Source organism: Pinus tabuliformis, chromosome 9, assembly GCF_031772625.1.
Source record: "Pinus tabuliformis cultivar Carrire ecotype Pingquan chromosome 9, CPIR1, whole genome shotgun sequence".
NCBI classification, from domain to species: Eukaryota; Viridiplantae; Streptophyta; class Pinopsida; order Pinales; family Pinaceae; genus Pinus; species Pinus tabuliformis.
In genome coordinates this window covers 1,976,574,130-1,976,598,882 of record NC_142307.1, presented here as the reverse complement: position 1 = coordinate 1,976,598,882, position 24,753 = coordinate 1,976,574,130, and the positions used below count along the sequence as shown (strand labels likewise).

Here is a 24,753-nt window from a genome sequence, read left to right as displayed (position 1 = left end):
GCATAGAAAGTTGACTCCTTTATCTACTTTGCGGCATGAGCTTATTGGTGAGGCATCCCTGCTTGGCCTTCTAGTCAACCAACCTCTTTCTACAATGCTTCACCATATGGCCTATTGTGCCACAATAATGACAAGCAAGAGTCTTTTGACCCTTTGTGTTGTCTTCATCACCACTCTAGCCTTTCTTCTAGGCCCCTTTTCCTTTGCCTTTGAAATTGGCAACAAAGGCCTACTTGGAACCCTTATCTCACTACTACTACCAAACTATTTCTTTGTTAAGTTATGGTATGTTCTATGCTTATAAAAGTTTACTTCTTTTCCTTATTATATTCCACATATTAGCAATCACATAAAGTAAAGTGCACATAGAACATTAAACGATCGACAGAAAACAAGCCAAGACAAGAGACACAAGATGTGGCAGCTAGCCAGGGACAAACCCGACAATGTGTGAGGAAACCCTTTGATCAAATCTTATTTTATCTTCAATAATTCAGCAGAGAGAAATAGTGCAATAAATCTGATTTATATCAGCAGTAGCAAACCCTAGATCAGCAACATCAGCATTAGCAACTTCATCATCAAAACTAGGGCAATTGATATCTCACAAACCGACCGTCGGATCGGCTTGATTCCACCACCAAAAGTTGCAACCTTCAAAGGAGGTTCAGATGAACCTACAGCGCAGTTCAGATGAGGATATCTTCTGGTCCACACAGGTCAAACTTCACTTCTGCAGTTGCAGCTTCAATTTCAACAGCTTCCTTCAAACTAGGGCAGTCGATATCTCACAAACCGTCTGTCGGATCGACTTGATTCCACCACCAAAAGTTGCAGCCTTTAGAGGAGGTTGAGATGAACCTACAGCGCAGATCAGAAGAGGAGGTTTGATGGTCCACGCTGGTCAATCTGCAGTTGCAGCTTCAGTTTCAGCAGCTTCTAACTTCACGTGTGAGAGAGAGACCCTTTTCTACATAGTAGAGAAGGCCCTCTTTTCTGCGCAAGAGAGAGAGAGATGTGATGAGTTGAGTGAGTGCAAATGAGAAAAAGTCCTCCTGTATTTATACACAACCTTGATGTTTGAATAGATACAACTGTTGGGCTTCTGAGCCTACATGAGTTGTAGGTCGGCCTGATAATAATTCCATAATCAAAATAAATTCATATCTCCATGAATACTTATCGGAATCGGGTGATCTTTAGATCAATCCTACACGTCTCGACGAGAGGAATCTAATGAACATATTATCAGCCATGAATAAGATGACCCACATGAAGTTTGGCCCTAGTTGCCAATTTTAACACTCCCTCTCAACTAGGGAGAACTTCATTTGCAATTTGTTTGTTGGTCGCTACTATTCATCCATCAAATGCACTGCCTTGTACAGCCTGCCCCTTGCCCTGCTCTGTTCTATTCTGCCTGTTCTGCTTGTCTTGTTCTGCCCTGTACTGATCTGTATCGCTCTGCTTTGTTATGCTCTACTCTGCTTTGTTTTGTTCTTCTCTGCTTTTATCCGAATCATGAAGAAGAAGAAATGGTCGAGGATGTATCATACTGACTCAAAGTCAGTCTCAGAGTATGTACCACTGGTCCCAGACCAGTCTCAACCAACCCGAAGCCAACGTCATAGTGAGTACAACTCCTACCACTGGTCCCAGACCAGTAACATCCTCCACTGACTCAAAGTCAATCTTAGAGTGCGTACCACTGGTCCCAGACCAGTAACAACTGACCCAAAGTCAGTGTCATAGAATGTACCACTCCTAACACTGGTCCCAAACCAGTATCATTGATCCCAGATCAATGGAGGTCATCCTAGTGTAGGGAGTACGATAGATACAATGATGCGTCCATCGGTACTACTGTGGTCTCTAACTTCATTTCCCTGCGCATTGATCAGATGAGAGGTACTTCCCATGAGTCCCAGACTGCATGGGTAGGATGCCTCGACAAGGGAACTAATCAATCCTGTCCTCACAGGAAAACACATCAATCCTGCTACAATCGCCATGGAGAACACATCAATCCAAGCCTCAGAGGAGAACATATCAATCCTGCTACAATCACCATGGAGAACACATCAATCCTGCTACAATCGCCATGGAGAACACATCAATCTAGGCCTCACAGGAGAACTAATCATCCTGCTACACAGAAGAGCAAATCATCATGTTCCATAAGTGAGCGAATCATCTTGTCCCACAAGAGAGCAAATCATCTTGTTCCAGTGCGCACCACCAAGGGAGGGTGAGTCAACTTGTGGTTGTATGTTGCTCCAGTAAGAACCGCAAGTCCTCAGAGCTCCCAGAGCTCAATGTATGCAACATGTAGGACCCTTGTACAAGGGTTTCTTGACGACTCCAAGTCATTTGGGAAAATCACAGATTAGATCTTTCCTTGGGACTTTGACAAGGTGTATTGACCTCTACATCATCTTAATGCGATGGAGCCTCCTTGCTCATCGACTTACCATATCCCAGATGATGTCCATCTGCTAAAGCAATCGACGAATACGGGATTCCTCAATAATCGAATCCCACCTCTGGTTGTTCCAGAGAATCACAGTGCTATGTGTTCAGACAGCTCAATGAAGAGCTTCCCCAACCAGGCAGCTTCATACAAGATCATACTCATAGATATGTATCTGGTCTCGGCAGTGCTTATGGCAACCGACTTATGCTTCTACTCATCCATTATATCGAAGCAGAATCCAAAGAGAAACAACACTAAAAGTGCTCCGTGATCCTCCACACTACCCGCCTAATCAGCATTCAAATAATCATGCAATTTCATATTTCCAACAGTGTATCTCAATCCATGAGAGATTGTGTCCTGAAGACATCTCAGAAGATTCTTGGCACCAATCTAGTGAGGCTCAACCAAATATGAGCTCACAATGCTAACTGCAAAACATATGTTCAGACGGAGGTTCACCAAGAACATGAACGTGAATGAATTTTTGAAACTAAGAGGCATTTCCCAAAGCTGGTCCGACATCACTACCATATAACTTCTGAAAGTTAAGATCCTCGAGGTAGTCACAGGCTTGCAGTCCACCATACCAAATATTTTTAGAATCATCACCACATATTTTTCTTGAGATAGGAAAATTTCCCTTGGCTTCTGCCACACTTCAAGTCCTTGGTTCTTCATTTCAAATTTAGAAGCCAACTCCCTCTTACATTTGTGAATGAGAGGGTATGCACCTGTTAGAAATAGGTCATCCACATACAACACCAATATGAGAGGCTTGTCATCTTCGACCTTAAAGTAACAGTTAGGATCGGCTTCACTCCTAGTGAATCCCAGCTTCATCAACTAGCTATCGATCCTCTCATACCATGCTTGGGGTGCTTGCTTCAACCCATAAAGAGTCTTCCTCAACCTGCATACATGAGATTTTCAATCATAAATCTCAAATCCTTCAGGTTGCACCACGTAGACCTCCTCTTTGATCAAACATGCAAGAACGCGGTCTTGAAATCCATCTGATGTAGGTTCCATCCTTGTGAAGCCACAAGGGCTATGATCAAGGGGATGGTCGTATATCTGGCAAAAGGTGCAAATATCACATCATAGTCTATACCTTCCTTCTGGGAGAAACCAGGAGCAACAAAACAAGCCTTATCTTATAAAGCCATTTTGAAGTAACGATTGTCTTGCCTTGGGGTCTGGGAACTACTTCCCAGACATCATTCTCCATAATAGACTCTTATTCTTTAGTCATAGCATCCTTCCATACTTGATGCTTGATGGCATATGAGAATGATGAAGGCTCATTTTGTATGATCGTGGTCATGATGGTCATGTATCCCTGATACCTGTTAGGTTTCTTAATTTCACAAAAGGTTCCTCGGGGTGCAGCATGTCCTTCAGCGTCATCAAGTATCCCCCTAAGCCATGAAGGCCTCTTCCTAGAAGAGGAAGGCTCAGGTGGATAAACAGGATCCATGGGTTCCTCCACATCAAGCATTGTTACACCATCTACCCATAGAGACAGCTTCCACAATCGTATGGTTCTTACTTTCTGCCACACCATTCTGCTCAAGAGTATGTGGTGTAGTAGTCTCCCTCTTAATGCCAGCCTCAGATATGCCTGAGTGAACCAGCTGTAATATATCAGAGGTCTTGCTTAGGCTTGAGGGGAACGGTCCCCTTTTGAGCTTTCCTTCGGCACATCCTAGACATACACCTTCTTTTTCTACTCGGAATTCAGGCATCCCTGTCACCATTTGTCTTACATCGAGTAGAGCTTTATAATTAAGGGGGCAAACCTATGATGCCAAAGTTCGGACTAAAGAGATGTGTCATAAGACATGACACCTAGCGGACTTCCATCGACCTGATATAATGAATCAACACGAAACCCAAGAGTAAATGCATCTTTAACATTATTTTTCCATATACGTACGTTGCCAGCGCTGAACGTTACCTTGTAGCCTTTGTCTTCCATTGCCAAGATGGACACAAGGTTCTTTTTGAGGTCAAGTGCATTTAATACATCCTGGAATTTCTAGCCTTCTTGAATGGTTGTCCTCTTCCTTGATTCCCAGCACTCCTCTTACCTCTACTATTAGATTTTCCATTCCTTTGATTACCATGAGAGGGATTTTGATCATCGTCTCGGCGTGAGTCCTTTCTATCAGGGCATTCCCTTGCATAGTGACCTGCATTATCACAGATGTAACATCATCCTTTTCTTCCACCCTTAGGTCCAGCCTTTCCTTTTGATTTAGTCCCGAAATTATTTCTTTTCTTAGCATGAGAAGAAAAGGCAGCAGGAGGACCTTTAGGCATGGGCATTTCTTGCTCTTCTACCCTTGTTTCTTCTTAAATGCATCTAGCCATTAATTCCTCGAAACCAGGAATTATATTATTGTTCAGAACAGTAGTCTTGAACACGTACCATTCGTATGGTAATCCTCCAAGAGTCATGAGTGCCATTTCTCTGTCAGTAATAGTCTCCCCAATAGATAGGAGATCGTTCTTGATCTCGGTGATTCTTAAGAAGTATGCTTGCATACTCTCATCTTTACCCTTCTTGATTTCCCTCAGCTTATTTCTAAGAAACAAAACTTGATTTGCATCATTGACTTTAAATAAACTCACTAGTCTATCGTAGATTTCCTTGGAGGTGTCCAGTTTAGAGATGTAGGCCACCAAGTGCTTTTTGATAGAGTCCCAGATGATCTTCTTTGTTTTGAATTCTTCGTTTTTCCATTTATTCCAGGCAGCAGCGGATGCATTTGATGGAGGCTCAACAATATTTCCTTTTAAATGGTCCAGCACTCCTTGATCTTCTAGGGTTAGATCGATAGACATCTTCCATCCGTGATAGTCAACTTTCTCACGGAGCTTGTCTTCGGCAAGAAAGAGTGTTGAGGACCCCATAGTTCTTTTAGGATAGCCTTGCCAATCTTCTCTTTGGTGATTGCTCTTGCTCTTGCTCAGGCTTTGTCTTCACCTCAGCTCTGATACCATGTTAAGTTATGGTATGTTCTATGCTTATAACAGTTTACTTCTTTTTCTTATTATATTCCACATATTAGCAATCACATGTACATAAATTAAAGTGCAGATAGAACATTAAACGATCGATAGAAAACAAGCCAAAACAAGAGACATAAGATGTGGTGGCTAGCCAAGGACAAACCCCACAATGTGTGTGGGAAACCCTTTGATCAAATCTTCTTTTATCTTCAATAATTCAGCAGAGAGAAATAGTACAATAAATCTGATTTATATCAGCAGTAGCAAACCCTAGATCAGCGGCATCAGCATTAGCGGCGTCATCATCAAAACTAGGGCAATCGATATCTCACAAACCGACCGTCAGATCGGCTTGATTCCACCACCAAAAGTTGCAACTTTTAGAAGAGGTTTAGATGAACCTACAGTGCAGTTTAGATGAGGAGATCTTCTAGTCCACGCAGATCAAACTTCACTTCTACAGTTGCAGCTTCAGTTTCAGCAGCTTCCTTCAAACTAGGGCAGTCAATATCTTGCAAACCGCCCGTCGGATCGACTTGACTCCACCACCAAAAGTTGCAGCCTTCAGAGGAGGTTCAGATGAACCTACAGCATAGATTAGAAGAGGAGGTTTGATGGTCCACGCTGGTCAATCTGCAGTTGCAGCTTCAGTTTCAGCAGCTTCTGGCTTCACATGTGTGAGAGAGAGACCCTTTTCTGCGCAGGGAAGAGAGAGAGAGATGTGATGAGTTGAGTGAGTGCAAATGAGGAAAAGTCCTCCTATATTTATACACAACATTGATGTTCGAATAGATGCGACTGTTGGGGTTCTGAGCCTACATGAGTTGTAGGTTGGCTTGATAATAATTCCATAATCAAAATAAATTCATATCTCCATGAATACTTATCGGAATCGGATGGTCTTTAGATCAATCCTACACCTCTCGACGAGAGGAATCTAATGAACATATTATCAACCATGAATAATATGACCCACATGAAGTTTGGCCCTAGTTTCCAATTTTAACATTCTTCCATCTATCCTTCTATACGAGCTTATTGCAAATCTCTCCAACCTACAGGTCAACATCTGCAGCAGTAATGTTGAAGGTCTCAATGAAGTGATGATAAGCATGTCATAAGCTTTTCAGCGTGATTACCACCATGTCCTCTTCTTCCATATTTTGGCCAATGGTCTCCAATTGTTTTCAAATGTCCCTGATCTGGAGTAAGCACTCTTGTAAGGATGCACCCTCACTCATCGTGACCGAAAACAGCATGTCCTTCAAAAATAAAGCTTTGCCTTTGTCTGAAGGCTCATGCAGATCTTTCAAACACTTCCAAATTGCTGCTAAAACTTCCCTACCTGAACCTCAAGAAGCATTCCAGCTGTCACAAAGATCACCATTACAGATTTTGTCTTGGCTATCAAACTTGTCCTGGTGTTTACCCACAATAGTGGGTCGAGTATCCTTGCCAAGAACAATGTCTTACAAACACTTGTACTCAAAAATGTCCCACATACACTGTTTCCACATATTGTATTTTTTCCAGGAGAACTTTAGGTTTCCTTCTAGCATGACATTGGACAACGAAGCCATAGATACAAGTTAAAAGTGCAGAAAAATAGATGGCTCTCGAGTCTCAACAGCTATAGCAGCCACCTATCACTGACAAACACACAAATTTATGAGAAATCAGCCCAAATATACTTATATCTGCCTATCAATAGCTGAAACTTCACATATCTAGATAGATCTACTCTCAAACAGCTCAAAAAAACAGTCAGATCTGCTAATAACCAGCATCAAAACAGTGAATTTCTCCTCAGATCTGCTGCAAAATAATAAAGCAACAGCTCAAACTTCCAAATCTACAAATCTAGGCACCAATATAGGAAAAAAATAATGTCAATTTGCTTCCAATTGGTCCATACTGTCCAGTGTCAAGTAAACTGAGAAACAACATATTCTGGACTGTAAGTCAAAATTTTCTGCACTTCTCTGAGCAATCTCGTATAGATTCTATACAACTGTAAGCCTTAAGGATTCCATACAATTGTATTGCTGTACCGTACAACCTCTGGAAATGCTGAAAACAGCTACTAAAAAATGTTGTAAGGTAGCTGAAATTTCTTACAAAAAGACCACGCTTCATAAAAAAAACAATACCTGGTTTCAACTTTCAATAAAACCCTTTTGACTCTTCACTGTACTATGCTAGTGACCCCTCAATCCATCTCTGTCAACAACAGTCCCTAGGTCTTCATGATCTCACACACTCATCTAATCACATTTTTCTGATTCTCCAGATCATCATAAGATGGAAAAGAAGAGCATACTTAGTGGATTAAATTGGCTCTGATACCATATTATGGAAACCAAATAGATAGAGAAACCAAGAAAACTTGAAACAGTTCTTTCTATTGAGGGAATAGAAAAAAAGCAAAAGCCTTTTTACATAGGTTACACTGGAGTAGAGACAATCCACTTTATGAATGTGGGATAGACCGAAATTTAAAGTCTAGTACCTAATTGACCATTACTAAGCTAAAATTTACTTTAATAAATATGATTGTCAGAGGGAAAGTAGAACGATTAAGGGATTCAAGAACAGAAGGAAAGTAAAATGAAATAAAGGATTCAAGCACAAAAAATAGAAACTAGGAAGTCTAAGTAAGTTTGGGGAAATGTTTTCTAAATTCATTGAATCACCCAGCAGGGTTCTAAAAATACTTACAAACCCCAGTCATCTTTTAACACTCAGGACAATATAATGTAACATTTCAAGGAAGCATCTGGCTAGAATTATGCTTCCTATTTTACACTTGGCAGGGCAGTATCAAACTTCTTCCCTTTAAATATGAAGATTAACCTTTCACTCATCTATTTATTTTGATGACAAAGTAACCACTGTGAACAGGATTTAAAGGTTAGAAAATTTGCCAAATGTAGGGCGTGTACCATATCAGGAGGATAGTCTGTAGCAGCTTGTGTTTGATGCTCCCTCAGAGATTTCGCTAATTCTTCAGCCTGTACCAGAGTTCATGTGAAGGAAATATCTCAGAAGATGAAATAGGATCAAAACAAATATCATCTTATACTGAACGGTATGATAAATTAATAGAGCAGTTATAAAATCCTTATCTGCTCTACATTTCTGCTGCTACTAATCACATAAATTTTGTTACTTCAAAAGGGGCAAGGAAATGGCAAAATGAATGAAAAGAATCCAACTGTTTTAAAATATTTTATTTTATTGATTGTGTTGAAGGATTCATATATTGAGAACTTAAGAAAACTAAACTGGCGCATGACTTTTGCAATGTTTCAAGGTTTGTTCAAGGAGTGTTTATGCCAAGGGAATGAAATGTGTAAGCCCATCTGAGAGCAGATCCAGGTTTACAACATTGAGCTGAAGCCAAAGCATTGACTAGACATTATATACTGGTAAGAATCCACATGGCCTATTTATGTATGAGCCTGAGCCAAGATATGAACTAAAATACCTTGCGGGCCCGAGAGTTTATTATCTGTTCAGCATTTTCTTCCTGATATTTTGCAATAGTCGCTTCAATTGCTGCGACATCTACTCCCTCCACCAGCTTAAAAGCTGCACACATGAATATGGGTTTGAAGTCTGCCTGAAAAGAGATAATTACATCACCCTTAAAGAAAATTTGCAGCATAGATGCTAGACCCTGTAAGATATGCAAACACATGAAAGGTATTGAAAGCCAATATTTCATGGCTATCATATTGCCACCATACTCATCACATAAGAGCATTAAAGAATCCAATGCCTTTAATATTTCTGTGAGTTTACCACAATTGCCAAGATTAGAAAAGTGAATTAAAAACCAAAACCAGAAACTGAACCAATTCCCAAAATATTAATTCTAAAGAAAAGAGACAGGGCCATAAAAAAGTCAAAGGAATAAATGATATACATCAAAATATGCAAAGCTCTCATTTTGTGCTTTACAGATATGGTATGCCTTCTGCATGAAACAATTAAACAATGAAGGAACATAACTTACTCATGTCCTCAACCTCCTCTAAATAGTCATTGTAATCTCGAAGTGTTGGAAAATCTTCCTCTCTTTTATTATATCTGTTTCACAAAAAACAGCCAAACTTAGACAAAAAACCTTAATAGAATTCCGCCATCCATAGTTATCAGAACTGGACCAGTCGTTGAACCGGAAGATCCCCCAGATGGGGAACTAGTCAGAACCAGTAAAAAACCAGACCAAAAAACCAGTGAACCAAAAACACATAAAATATTCAAATTTTAAAGAAAAACATTTATATTCATGTGCATCCATATGAATCCAAACCATTTATACACAAATAAGCAAAAGTTCTCATTTATGTAGCATGTAAGGGTGCACATAAACAAAATATCACCAACCGCAATCCATCTCTAAACCGAAAATACATCAACAAACAAGTTCCATGTGGCCTCTAGCATACAAAAAAAATTATGTTACAACAAATACCTCCATATCATCAAAATCATTACCTATATTGGGATCTTTGTCATCAATATCACCCTCTATGCAATAAAATAAGACAGAAAAATCATAGCATGTCAAGTCAAGATTTTGTTTGAGTGATTAGTATTTTTTTTGGAGGGCTAGTGATAGAGGAGTTCAACAACCAATGCCACTAACATCAAGGTACATAGAGGGCTTGTGATCTTGATTAAATACTAGTTCCATACCCTCGTACATGAGAAAATCCAATGTAGCATTGCAATCCCCCCCCAATCCCAAAATCCTGGAAAATTGTTCAAGTTCGCTGGATTTTGAGTGAGATCTAAAACTCTACTTTCTCCATATGAAATCCAATGAGGTCAAAACCACTCTTAAGAGTCCCGAGTCATTTCATGGTAATGTTAAAAATTTAAGTAAACGTAAAAGGTTGAAAATGAAAGATTTCATCCTTTCATCCTTTTACTTTTACTTTAAGAATTTAACATTACCACGAAATGCATAGCAATAGTAGGGCCATATGCTTGAATATTAGGGACCTATTATGGGCTAGTACCCAGCTAAGACCAACATTAAAAGAAGAAAAGAAAAACAGGCCACACTTGTTGCATTCTATGTGGCTTTACCGTACCGAACGGGACAGAACCGGTTCAAGTCACCAGTTCAAACCAGTGTTTGCCTCAAAACAGTCGAACAGATCTAAACCAGCTGGTCCAGTTTGGTCCTTATCACACTACAACCATGTGACAATTTTCAAATAATAACAGTATATGGTGTCCCTTGGTACATTTTATGTGACAGATACCCTGTAGTTCTTATGTCTTCATATTGCAGTGTCTATAATATCGACAAGGAGTTCAATGCCCTGAGATGATCCTCAGTTCTTTCCATAGCAAAGGAATAATCGTATTGGACATTATGTCTCACTGTAAATGTACACAAGTCCAATCTTCAAGAATTTTAGCCCACAGTGGCTTCCTGGTACGATCTCTATGCCGAACAATGTAATGAACAATAACTCATCTACAAGAAAATATCCAACATGAAAAGGATAGCATAAAAGAATCCATACAGAGTAATAAATATGTAATTAATAATGAATAAGTGTGTTCTTACAATAGCATGTGATGTTATGTACAAATATACATTGAATGGTGATATACATGAATATTAAACATGTGCACCATGGATATCATCATCATCATCATTATAACATGTACTTTATGTTTGTTATATAGGCTTTCCCTTCAAGGATGCTTTGTCCTCAAAGTGGAATAATGGTTGTCTTTGCTCTTTATTGATGCTTTGTCCTAAAAGCATAATAACGGTTGTCTTTGCTCTTTATTGTAATGCTTTCACATCTATTCCATAATCGAAAAAACAAGGCAATATGATGTTCAAAATACTAAACAGAATTGTCATATTGTGGAAGAGTCACTCCACCTTAGTTCAATCTTTATGTGGAACTATGCTTATAAGGCTCTTGCATATAATTGTTTCTATTGTGAATCCTGTTACCCACCATATTGTGGGTGATATACCTAAAAAAAAAAAAACTAGAAGATGGTCCTCAGTCGGCAGCCCCTTGCAGCCACCAACTAGCTCGTTGTGCCAATTCTCCGCCACCTGAGCTAGCCATGTGGTCCCTCACCCATCTGTCATGATCGTATGTTTGAAAGTGGGCCTCCCAAACCTAAAGGTATGCCTTGTCATTTGGTAATTGAGTGTTGTCGTTTGCTTGTCATGGAAACTTTTGGGCATGGAGTAATGGGGGGATTCGGCGAAAAGAGTGGGCTATGTTTGTGCTCCTATCCCATAGACCTTTTTTAGATGTTAACCTTGGACCCTAGTCCCGTGTGATCTCTTTTACTGACCTTTGGACTTTAGGGATGGTACTACATGGGAAACCCTGATGGTTCAGTGATCCCGCTCCCTCATCCACATATATTACTCCCCTTCCACGCATTATAACCTCATTCATCATTTCTCCCACTTGGGTCCACATTCGTCCACCGGATCCACATAGGGTTAGTCTTCCCCTTCCCCTTGCCCACACCTTGAGTCGAGCCTGGAATGATGCCCCGAAGATTGATGTAGCTGAAAAGAAAGGTAAAAGCATAATTGCCCAGATTCAACAAGAAAAAGTACCAAAAATGCAAAAGGTGGTCGAGACAAACACATTTAGCACGTGGGCAAAAGCCAATACATGAGCTCTACCCCATTATCATGGCCATCACCCTGGTTCCTATAGATCCTCGATGAGCCTCCTTTATCATTCAGGAACCCATGATTGTCCCAACCCCTAGTGGGCAATGAACCGCCCTACCTTAAAAGGAATATCCACTGCTATATCTTACATATCATGCTCTTATCCTTTGAGCCCCAAGCAGTTAATCAAAGAAAAATCGTAAAAGGCAGAAGGCATATAAAGAAGGGTGGAAAAATCAAGGTTGGGGCACCTCATGCACCATGATTTCTCCCTCCTATACATTATATACCCAACTGTCGGCGTCCCTTTCATTAGCTATCCTTGTAACCCAACATGTGGCCCAGGGTTGCCCCTTCATTCCCTACTCCACTCATCTCTTTATTACATGCCACCACCCTTTAAAAGATGTACCTTGGACATATTGTCTCCTTTAAAAGTAGAAACCACCTAATAGGATACTTGGTTAACCCCATTTCAAGCTTGGAGACATTAGCACATGCCAAAGCCCATTATGGAAGGGAAGGCCATTATAAAGTGCCCACCTGTTGTCCATGATTTGTAAGTTTTTTTACTCGATTTCCTTTGATGACTTGTTGTACTGGAAGGCTAGGGACGAATTTGATCTTATGTGGGATTGCAGATAGTCTCCATTTTGGGTTTGGTCTCCCTATACAGGGTCCTAACCCTCCAAAGAGCTACTACATTGGCACATGTAGGGTGTGTGTTGAGAGCCATGGGTCTGCACAACAGTAGACAACACTCCATGGATCCCCAAAGACATTCAGAGATTGCTTGAGATTCACCTATTGGACAAAAAAGATGCACCTAGTTCACCATTGCACGGTCGACCCCACAGTTGCACCATGCACTTGGCAGATGACCTAGGACCTTTATGTTGATGTGGCATCACCTACACCATCATCCGAGCCCTTACAGATGGTCTACAGGCATCTTCATCTACTTGGAGACCCATGAAGTTACTTGTGTTCCCCCACACCCATTGGGAGCACCACAGGTATATTATGTAGAGAACAAGGGGCCATCCCCTTGTCCATTACTTTTGGGAGCCATATTCATCATTATGGCACTTATGGACTTCATCAGGGTTCTTAAAAGGCCCAACGACATGTATTATTGATCATTCGACCTCTTGAGAGGCTTATTCTTTTGTTTATGAGCTAGTTTGGTGGGCTTGTCACCAAAAGTTAGTTATTTTGCACATTATTTTATTCTAGGGGCTAATGTAGGCCTAATTAGCTAAATCGAACTCATTAGAAGTGTATAAATACAAGTGATGTGAATTCATTTTAGCATCATCACTTGGATTTGGAACTAGTATATCTTTATAGATTCTCGATATCCTTCTTAGAGGACGAATTTTTGGAGCATGGAATGAATTTTGATGTTTGGATAATATTCATATGTCTTGGAGCTTCTTGGTGGCAAGTTTTTGGATGGTTGGATATATTCTTATACATATAAGTACATTTTAATGCTATTCTTTCTTTCTAAATTTGTCACATACATTGTTGATGGGATTTCGCTATACTAGGGCTTATTTGCGGTATCTCTTATGCGAAGTTGTGGAAATATTGTTTCTAGATAGTGAATGCTTCATGTATAATGAATAAATGTTCCTAGGGATGTTTCATTACTGAAATTCATCTTGACAAGCCATTTACCTTGCAAAACGAAGTATAAAGTCTTTCAAGTTGCTTTTACTGCTGCCCTAGTGCCAAGCGAAGTTGTCTTTGAGGCCTCCTTGACCTAGAAAATTCGAAGGTCCACAGTCATAATTCTACCTGAATCCAATCTCCCCGAAGGATTAGGCACTAGTCCACCCAAAGATGATCACCTTAAACCTATTTTGCTTCTCCCTTTTCCTCTTATCTAGGACTAGTCCTCTAGGTCACCTAGGGCGTCAATTCTCTCACAATCTAGCCATCCAAATACTTCGATTTTTGGTCCACAACTGCGTTGGTGTGTCCTCAAGAAGCCCTCCAAATTTCATGAGATTCTAATTGTGGAATCTTGAGATATCACAAGCCCTAGCTCGAAGACCAATTCTTGCCCTTGGTTTCCCTTAGGCTAGAAACCTCACTGGGATCCTTGCATTGCCTTTCATTAAAAATTCATTCCTTGATCCCTTTCCCCTCCCTAATTAGGTCAAGCATATCATTGGTTGCTAAATCCTATCCCCTTAACCGAACCTCAAGTCCACTTAGTCCCGTGTGGTCCCATGCACTATCAAGGTTAATTCTTCAAAGATCCCTCGGAACCCAAGTTAAGGATTTAGGGATCTCCTTCATAAGACACATACTCAAAACCTAACCCTAGAAATTTTCCCCAAGCCCTTGCTAGAGAGCCTTCCATCTTGTCTTCCAAGACAATCAATCCACATATTTGAGGCTTCCAGGATCACCCCTCGCCCTATCATTGGTCCATCCATTTCGTGACCCTTGTAATAACAAGTCTCCTCCCATCAATGAAAATTCCTAAAGAGTAGGGAGCCTTAGCTAAGGTGACAGTGGTCTATCACTTCATTGTTGCCCTTCACCTAGTAGTAACCCTTCAAGGATCCCCTTTTAGGACCCCTGCTAGTTTGAGTGGTAACATTTTGGCATCATTGTCAAGGACACGAAACGTGTGTTTTGTTCCCCATACAACATATTGACATAACATTATTGGTGACTCCATTGGAAGAACCAAGCCCTAGTTCTTCATTAAACTTTAAAGTCGATGCTTGTAAGGTGAAGCAAACATTTTTCTAGGCATCTTTAAATTCACCCTAGCAACTCCTACATATTTTTCATGTATATCTCAAATAGGTTGTCTTTCTTTGATAAATTTCTCGCTTTGGACATTGCTAGCATCCTTGGGCACCCTAATCATGTCACAGGAAGGATGGTACGTGGGGTGCTCGTGTTTGATTATGATCCACTCTCCGCAATTGACCACGTAGAAAGATTTAATGCACATGCCTCAAGAGAGGAGGTTGTTCACCAAGATGTCCTTATGTTGTTGATCATGGGATCTCTCGGTGATCATAACTCATGGCTACATGATCATGAACCTAAGAGCATCTCATCTATTGAGGAGTTCATTGATGGCTTTCTTAGACATTTTCAAGTATGCCCTACATTAAGCATCCAAGAAGAAGCCTTCATTGACCATCATCAAGATATTGAGAATCTAAGTAATGAGCAAGAAGGCAAGTCCTCCTCGGATCCACATGACAAAAAGGATGATTTTGAGAACATGTGTTGGGAAGGACAAAGTTGAGACTAACCTTACCTTTCTCAGGGATATTACTCTTGATGACTCCTTTTGAGAACCTTGAGGAAGGTGATCCCATTTGCCCCTTTGAAGATAATATTGAAGATTACTTCCATATTAAAAAGGAGAAATGGGAAATTGTTAGTCCCCAATTTGATAGTGCTCCCATTTACGACACCGACAAGGAGGATGAGGCCGAAATTGGTCCTCGCTTTCTCTCAGGGATTATTTATGATGACATATCCATTGATGCCCTTGGGAAGCAGAAATCTTATTTTCCCTTGCATAGGGAGGGGCAGTTGGAAGTGATCATTTTTCCTATTAGGAGAGGCCTAATCTATGATACTAAGGAAATCGATAAGGTTGTTGCTTATGATAAAATATTCAAATCACCTAAGCCTTTATATTAAGATTTTAGGGAAGAAAAGCCTATCAAATATAACACTCCACCCTCCACTTTTCTTTCTTCTCTTGTTCATCATTTTGAGAGTGATTCCCACACTTGTTCTCATATGATCTCAAGTAGCCTTCGTTTCCCCTTTCTGAGTAAAGTGTCGAGGAAGAACCACTCATTGAACATTCTTTATCTCCTTGGGCACCCCCTCAGGATCATGATCAATCTATAACCTCCCCTTTCCAGTGTGATCATCATGGGAAACCTACTTGTGTTTCTCCATCTCATCTGTCTCTTGTTCCAACTAATCATAACCCTGTAGAGGCCATAAAGTATGACATAAATAATAACGACCACCATATGCCTGAGGTTGCCATCCATCAAAATTTTATGGGCCTAATCATTGACATCTCTATATTTCTGTTAGAAGGGAGGATCTCATGGACTTGATTACATCATTTTCTTACCTCTTCTCACATGATCATCCATATGTGGGCATTCTATTTTCCTAGCTCCCATCGGCCTTATCGTCCATGTCATTTTGTCCACATTCGCTTTGGCATTTGCTACATGAGTAATCATATAGGCTGGCCTATTTATATTGATTTGATGATATGTTGGTTGCACTAGCTTTATGATTACACTTGGTATTAGTTTTGTACCATATGCATGTTAGGGTAGGATGCATTGCATACTAATTTTCACATTAGAACTAATGTCGTGATATTTCTCATAATAGATTAGCTACTTTTAGATTTAAAATTGCATTTGAAAATTTTACTTTTTTTATGAGTCAATTTTATGGGTGTCATCCAAGCATGTGTGATCATGAGACGTCGCGAAAGCATGTTGCCCCGTGTTTTTTGTGAAAATTCAAAAACCCTAAATCCCACTACTTGAACAAATTATTTACTCCATCCTACGGTAAATATCAAAACTAATACACTGCAGCCTTCACAAATACAATATTGCGGAAGAAAAATAATGCTGGAAGAATAGAATCACACACATACATAAATTAACACTGTTATTTTTGGACCAATTTCCCTGAGAAAACCCAACTTGGGAAAACCGGTGCAGCAGTTGAGGGTTTTATTATTATGCAGTAGTAACTATAAGTACAAATCTATGGATGCTCAAATCTAGCAATCAATATAGAGAAATGACTGACAAAAGATCTAGTGAGAAAAATCTCACTTCCACCGGTGATCAAACACTGACCTTGGCTCAAGATGAGTTGCTCTCTGCTGCCTTTGAGCAGTCCCTGCGTCAACCTACACAGTTCTACATCACACAACTCGAACCAGCGTCTCTCTCGCTAACTGATCAGCAATTGTTTGGGAAATAGACTCTCCTAGCCTCTGGGCTCCCACTTCGGCTTCTGGCACTGAATTGCTACTTCTCACCAGCAAAATATGGCTTCCCCTTTGAAGCACTATGTTGCCTCTCTGTGGAACTCTCTATCTTTCTGATATGCACTCATGGGGCTGGGAAGATCTTCCTCCCGGCGTTACTATCCCTGCCCCTCTCTCATTGCTTTGATCTTACTGAATCACCTCCGGCAACACACAACTGCTACTTTGAAGATCGATTTCCCAACAAAATCGAATTCCATGGTATCTCAAGTGTGTTCTCCAACCCCCATCGAGTTTCTTCTTATAATCTCTCATTGAGACATCAACGGCCAAGATTAAAACATAATTGATGGCTAAGATTAACTAAAACTCAATCCATGTCTTCTTCTAGAAGATTCTCATCATGACTTAATTAATACCCTTTAATTAATCAGTTTTCCTAAGTTTAGACTTAGGCACCATTACAAAAAGATTAATTATTTTAATTAAGTTGTCTCTAGGTGGAATATCCAAAAACGATTTCTGGGTTTTGGAAATACATGTAGTCAAGCCTCTCCACTAAATTTCGTGGCTAGAACACAACCAATGCTACAAACATTAACACTCCCTCTTATATGTGCAGATAACAGATATGTGGTGTACCAAGAGATTGTTGGTCTTCTCGTGACCTCCCGTTCATGTAGCTTCCCCCACTGTTCGATAGATCACATCCAAGTTGGAGCCAAATGTTACCCACCATTTTGTGGGTGATATCCCTAAAAAAAAAACTCGAAGATGGTCCTTCGCAAGCAGCCCCTTGCAGCCACCAACTAGCTCATTATGCCACTTCTCTGCCACCTGAACCAGCGATGTGGTCCCTCACCCATCAGTAATGATCGTATGTTTGAAGCTGGGCCCCCCAAACTTAAAGGTATGCCTTGTCATTTGGTAATTGAGTATTGTAGTTTACTTGTCATGGAAACTCTTGGGCATGGATTAGTGGGGAGGATTCAACAGAAATAGTGAGCTACGTCTGTGCTCTTGTCCAATAGACCTCTTTTGGATGTTAACCTTGGACCCTAGTCCCGTGGGATCTCTTTTACTAACCTTTGGGCTTTAGGGATGGTACTACATGGCAAACCCTGATTTCGGTTGTGCAATCCTACTCCCTCATCCACATATATTACTCCCCTTCCACTCATTATAACCCCATTCATCATTTCTCCGATCTAGGTCCACATTCCTCCATTGGGTCCACATATGGTTAGCCTTCCCCTCGCCCACAACTTGGGTTGGGCCTAGAATGATGCCCCTAAGGTTGATGCAACTGAAAAGAAAGGTAAAAGCATAGTTGGCCACATTCAACAAGAAAATGTAGCACAAAATGCGAAAGATGGTCGGAAGAAACACATTTAGCACATGGGCAAAAGCCAATACATGAGCTCTACCACATTATCATGGACATCACCCTAATTCCTATAGGCCCTCGATGATCCTCCTTTATCATTCAAGAACCCATGATTGTCCCAACCCCTAGTGGGCAATGAACCGCCCTACCTTAAAAGGGATATTCACAGCTATACCTTACACATCATGCTCTTATCCCTTGCACCCCGAGCAGTTAATCAAAGAAAAATCATAAAGGGCACAAGGCATATAAAGAAGGGTGGAAAAATCAAGGTCAGGTCACCTCATGCACCACGATTGCCCCCTCCTATACATTATATACCCCAGTGTGAGCTTCCCTTTTATTAGCTACCCTTGTAACCCAACATGTGGCCCAAGGTTGCCCCTTTCATTCCCTACTCCATTCATCTGATTATCACATGCCACCACCCTTTAAAAGATGTACCTTGGACATACTGTCTCCTTTAGAAGTAGAAACCACCTAATATGATACTTGGTTAACCCTATTTGGAGCTTGGAGACATTATCACATGCCAAAGCCCACTATCGAAGGGCAGGCCATTATAAAGTGTCCACTTGTTGTCCATGATTGTAAGCTCTTTTACTTGATTTTGCTTGATGACTTGTTGTACTAGAAGACTAGGGGGCGCATTGGATCTTATGCAAGATTGCAGATGGTCTCCATTTTGGGTTTGGTCTCCCTACACGTGATCCTAACCCTCCAAAGAGCTACATTAGCACATGTAGGGTGTGTGTTGAGAGCCATGGGCCTCCATGATCTGAAATGGGGCACTAAAGGCTGCTTGTCATGCTTACAAGAACCTCTCCCACTCCAAAGCTTATATATTCCCCAGATCTATGCTTATGATTGATAATTGCATAATTAAAAGTGCTTGAAAGAGGTGTATGTTTGTGTTTGTTTTTAAACTGTTCAAGTGCTTATGTATATTTGCTTATGCTGATATTTAAAGTTTAAACACAGATAGCAGTAAATAAAGCAGTAAATCAGCAAACACATAAGACAACAATATAATTAGGAGTTCACCAAAACCTCTTGGGCTATGTCTCCGTGAACTCTAGTCAACTCAACTAGGCTCTCTAGGATTATGGTAATCTTTCTTTTACAAGTTCCACACTCAACTCCATTGGTTTACAACTGAACCTAGGGGTTTAGAATACCATCTTGTCCCTGGTTGTCCATACTCTGCAAACAGATCTAGGCTTCTCTGGACTAGACTCCTTCAATCAACGCTCTGAGCTATCTTGAGCTCTAGCTTGCACCAACTCCCTCAGAATTCTTTTACTGTCTCTGGAATTCCTTCTTCTATCTTCAGCACACTTTGGACATCAGCAATAGCCTGATCATTTGATCTCTTTACTATTCTGAAACTTCATTACCGCTCCATGGCTCTTAGAAGTCTTCAGGATTTTCTGAACTCCATCTCAATGGATTCAGCAGTCCCCTACAATCACCTCAGCTATTGGAACCTTGAGAATGAACGCTGGCTCTATTCTTTGCAACTGCCTCCAACCTCTGGCGGCCTCTGCTTCTGCTCTCGGCTCTGGCTCTTGGCTCTGGCTCTGGCTCTTGGCTTTGGCTCTCGCTCTCGGCTCTAGCTCTCGCTCTTGGCTCTAGCTCTCGCTCTCAGCTCTGTTAAGAGCTCTGGCTCTGCCTTTCCAACCTCTGGTGGCTATGCTCTGTTAAGCGCTCTGCATTCTCCGGCATCTGAGCATTCACTGGGCCCTCCAATGGATTCCCTAGCATCCTTACTCTGCCCACGCATTCACTGAAGCATCCCTGGGCTTCTCGAGCTTCTCTGAGCTCTCTCTGATTTCGCTCTACCTCCAAGTGACCTCTGTCAATTGTGCTCTCTGGCTTTTGTGAGGCATCCTTCCAGCTCTGCGACTTTTTCTCTGTTTCTCTATGTGTAATCATTCCTCTGCCTCTACGTTTCTTCGACTGGCCCTCTGGCTCTCTTGTTCTCTGGTTCTGCGACTGGCCATCTAGCTCGCTGGCTCTTTGGCTCTGCGTATTACATAACGCATTATTGTTACAAAAACGCCCCATTGCAACGTGGAACCAAACGCTGTAGGTATAGGGACCATTTCACAATGAAAAGAAACAAGCAGCCTTTCTTCGAACAAATTCCTGAAAACGAAACAAAATTCCAATACACAAAGATAGCGCGAAAATACATTGAAAATCTACATAACTCGATTTCAAATTATATGAAATCGCATTCATAAACTCATCGGGTTCATGCCTTGATTGCTAATCGCAATTGCACATTGCAATAGCATGGCTCCTTTGTGTCGATCGCATATCGCAATCGCATGTCGTAAGTCACAACGGCCCTTGTATCGGGGATTCACCGATCGCTCTATTAGCGCTATCGCTATCAGCCCATCACATCGGTGTATCGCATGGTATAGCACTCCCCTCTGCAATGTTGTGATCCGATCGCCGATTGCGCTATCGGTGCATCGCATATCGCAATGTCCTCCCGCCAAGCCTTTATCCCTTCAAAGCTCCAATCTGATATGTCTTACAGATCCGATAAAGGTTTTAAGCTATAGAATATAGTATTTCGGGCTCGCTTCCATATCACTCCATCGTCGATCGCTTTATCGCGCATCGCAATATCGACACATCGCAATTCGTCTTACCTAGGGTTCTGATGTCGCACGAAGGCCTTCCTCCGATGCGATATATCATAGATTGCTATCGAGGAGTCCTTTCGCCTCTGTTTAAGTCCTCCCTTTGATCCTTTTCAATGCGATATTTATATAGAACTCTGTCTTTGATCGTTTTCTTTATCCGACTCGGATTTACAAAGGGTTTGTGCCATTTAGCACCTTTTACCTCTTATATGAAGTCTCTTAGACTTAGAGGTTTATCCAAGTTCCATTTTGGATCACGCCTTCCCACTAAAAAGCTTTTGGGCTCCAAAAGACTGATATACTGATCTGAACAGTAAATGAGAGTACCTCACCCTCTTCTTTCAGCCTCCATACACTTGCCTTGCATAGTGCATCTCAACCAAAGCCTTTAAACACTTTCCTTCCTGGATGTGCTTGTCCTCCTAGGAAGAACTGTCTTCCTCCTTGACTTCTTGCAGAACTCCTGTTGAGAAGGTCACAGAAGGTGGTTTGAACTTCTCTGCGTTGATCATTGATCCAAGGTTGCTCAAACCAATGTGAAGTTGCATCTACTTCACAAAATTTTCATTTGTACCTGTTTGACATACTGTCAACAACAACTGTTAACAACAACAGGATTACAGACAACAACTGGATGGCCTAAACTCCTGCTTCAACAAAAGAAACAGATTTCACATCTTGTGAATTACCTCCATGTCTTTACATCTGCATACAAATGATTGACTAGATAACAAGCCAACAAAACATGCCTTTAAAACAATTGACCCTTCAAATCAAGCATGTAGAAAAATAATTCTACAGTTCTTTCTCAAAGAGGAAACACTTCATCATCATCTCCATCTTGGAGACCAAATCAACTTTTCTGAAGTCAATATTGCATTACATGCATGTCTAAAAACAAAGCAATCAACCCTTCAAGTTAATCACACATAAGTGTTCAAATACAAGGAAATCATCAGCATCCCTGTGTTCATGCACATCATTCTCATGCAAGCATTTCATCCTTCAACTTTCGCTTAAGCACACTGTACTTTGGTAGCTGAAATGAATATAAGGTTGCAGCAATAAAGTGAGTCTCCTACTCAACTTTTCCATTCACCTTCTTGGTAGAATCCTGCAACTTGCATCTCATTAACAAAGAAATGCAAATAGATGCATTATATCAATAAACATGCAATCTTAATTGGATAAGAACTCTAACCATTTCTTACCAGTCCATTTCAAAGGTCCTTCCTTTGTCTGCACATCAGTATCAATATGTGAATCATCCTGAAACACACCAATCATGGGATCTTTCTTGCCATCCCTGCCATTCTTTCTTTCCACCTTCTTCAAGTTTCGTGGAAGCATTGTTGGATTTAGAGTCCAACATTTTGCAGCAATATGTCCTTTCTTATGGCAGTAAGTGCAACACATGTTCATCTTCTTGACAGCATGATTTGCCTCGGTCCAATGGACCTTTGGCTCTTTGCTTCTTTTCCTTCAAAATTTTCCTGCATGTGGCCATTCTCTTCCAACATCTACAAACACTATGGTTATCCAAACCACAAAAGGAACATGCAATTCTTTTCCAATGCTTATATGGAAATTTACCATGCTTTACATAATCAAAAGGAATATGATTATAACTAGATTTATACCTTTCTTTTTCACCTTTATTACCTTCATGATGAGGTGAATTGAATGAATAAGTGGCTCCCTTTGGAACACCATCAATCTCTTCAACGGTTTCAGAGTTTCCACAACTCTCTGGTTCAAGTGTATACTTATGAGCACCTTCTTCCTGAAAATGATGTTTCAAGCCATTGCATTCCCCATGAATACAATCTTTACACTCTTGAGGTAGAAGACCTGAAATGAAATTCCTTCTTGGAACTGTTTCAATTGTCTTCATGGCAGCTTTGGAACTTTCTCCATAAGATTGTCCATAGCCAAGACCAAAATACTTAGGCCTTTCCTCAACTATTATTGGCTCAACAATACCCTGTGGATGTTTGCCCAAGCCTTTTCCTTCATAGCCCATTTTGGACATTAACTTGGACCCTATGCCTCTAGTATGTTTTTCAAAAGAACCAACATAAACATTCTTAGAAGAATTTGAAGACAAACAGGAATTGTTTACCTGTTCTTCAAGTTGATACTTGACTAAGGCTTCTTTGGGAACAAGGAGCTGTGTCTCCAACTCATGCATCCTTTTCAGGTTCATATTTGCAATATGAAGTTGCCTCTCCATTTCCTACAATTTGTCAAAAAGCAACTGCTTCTCTTCCTTCATGGAATTCAACTGCTCTCTAAGTATGATGCTCTTCCTTCCATCCTCGTACATTTTTCTCACCGTATCCATCATGGTGAACAAGTCTTGCTTCTTGTCTTCATCAAAGAATCTTGTGATGAAGGAAGAATTTGAGGACTCACTTGTAGAAGTTGTCAATATCAGAATGAACAAAAAAACTTCAAACAAGATCACAAAGAGCTTATTCAAGCAACCTTTTGATACAAACCTCTTGTGCTTCAAGGATTGCTTTGAGGTCCTTTGGGATAAGAAGAATGCCTTCAGCCCTTCTTCCTTCTTGTCCTCTCCTGGACTTAGCTAACAACAGCTTTCCCTGAACCTTTGCAAACTCAAACAACAATCAGTTTACAAACAATCAAACAGCAAAATCCTTGCTACTATTTGAACACCTTTCAAGTCAAACAAGCATATAGATTGCTCTGTCAATCAAGCATTCTGATCTGATACCACTTGCATCATGATGCAACCTGCTCTAGTATAACTTACTCTGATATAACCTTCTTTGAAGGTGGGGTTAATCAACCTGAGGTTCTGATACCACCTAATCTGAAATGGGGCACTAAAGGCTTCTTGTCATGCTTACAAGAACCTCTCCCACTCCAAAGCTTATATATTCTCTAGATCTATGCTTATGATTGATAATTGCATAATTAAAAGTGCTTGAAAGAGGTGTATGTTTGTGTTTGTTTTTAAACTGTTCAAGTGCTTATGTATATTTGCTTATGCTGATATTTAAACACACATAACAGTAAATAAAGCAGCAAATCAGCAAACACATAAGACAACAATATAATTAGGAGTTCACCCAAACCTCTTGGGCTACATCTCCGTGAGCTCTAGTCAACTCGACTAGGCTCTCTAGGATTATGGTAATCTTTCTTTTACAAGTTCCACACTCAACTCCATTGGTTTACAACTGAACCTATGGGTTTAGAATACCATCTTATCCCTGGCTGTCCATACTCTGCAGACAGATCTAGGCTTCTTTGGACTAGACTCCTTCAATCAGCGCTCTGAGCTATCTTGAGCTCTAGCTTGCACCAACTCCCTTAGAATTCTTTTACTGTCTCTGGAATTCCTTCTTCTGTCTTCAGCACACTTTGGACATCAGCAATAGCTTGATCATTTGATCTCTTTGTTGTTCTGAAACTTCATTACCACTCCATGGCTCTTAGAAGTCTTCAGGATTTTCTGAACTCCATCTCAATGGATTC

The 24,753-nt window shown here is 40.6% G+C and overlaps 1 protein-coding gene across 2 annotated transcripts in view; it reads right to left on the bottom strand.

The window, feature by feature from the left end:
* The window catches only part of LOC149156932 (uncharacterized), a 275,191-nt gene that overhangs the window by 159,781 nt on the left and 90,657 nt on the right, over positions 1-24,753 (bottom strand). The window contains exons 2-4 of one of the 2 annotated variants that reach the window (XM_089438837.1): positions 9,510-9,583; positions 8,979-9,109; positions 8,434-8,502 (exon numbers count right to left, since the gene is read on the bottom strand). In XM_089438837.1, the coding sequence (XP_089294963.1) occupies positions 8,434-8,502; positions 8,979-9,109; positions 9,510-9,583 (274 nt within the window). The remainder of the gene's footprint in view (positions 1-8,433; positions 8,503-8,978; positions 9,110-9,509; positions 9,584-24,753) is intronic. The other variant, XM_089438838.1, reaches the window with a different exon arrangement.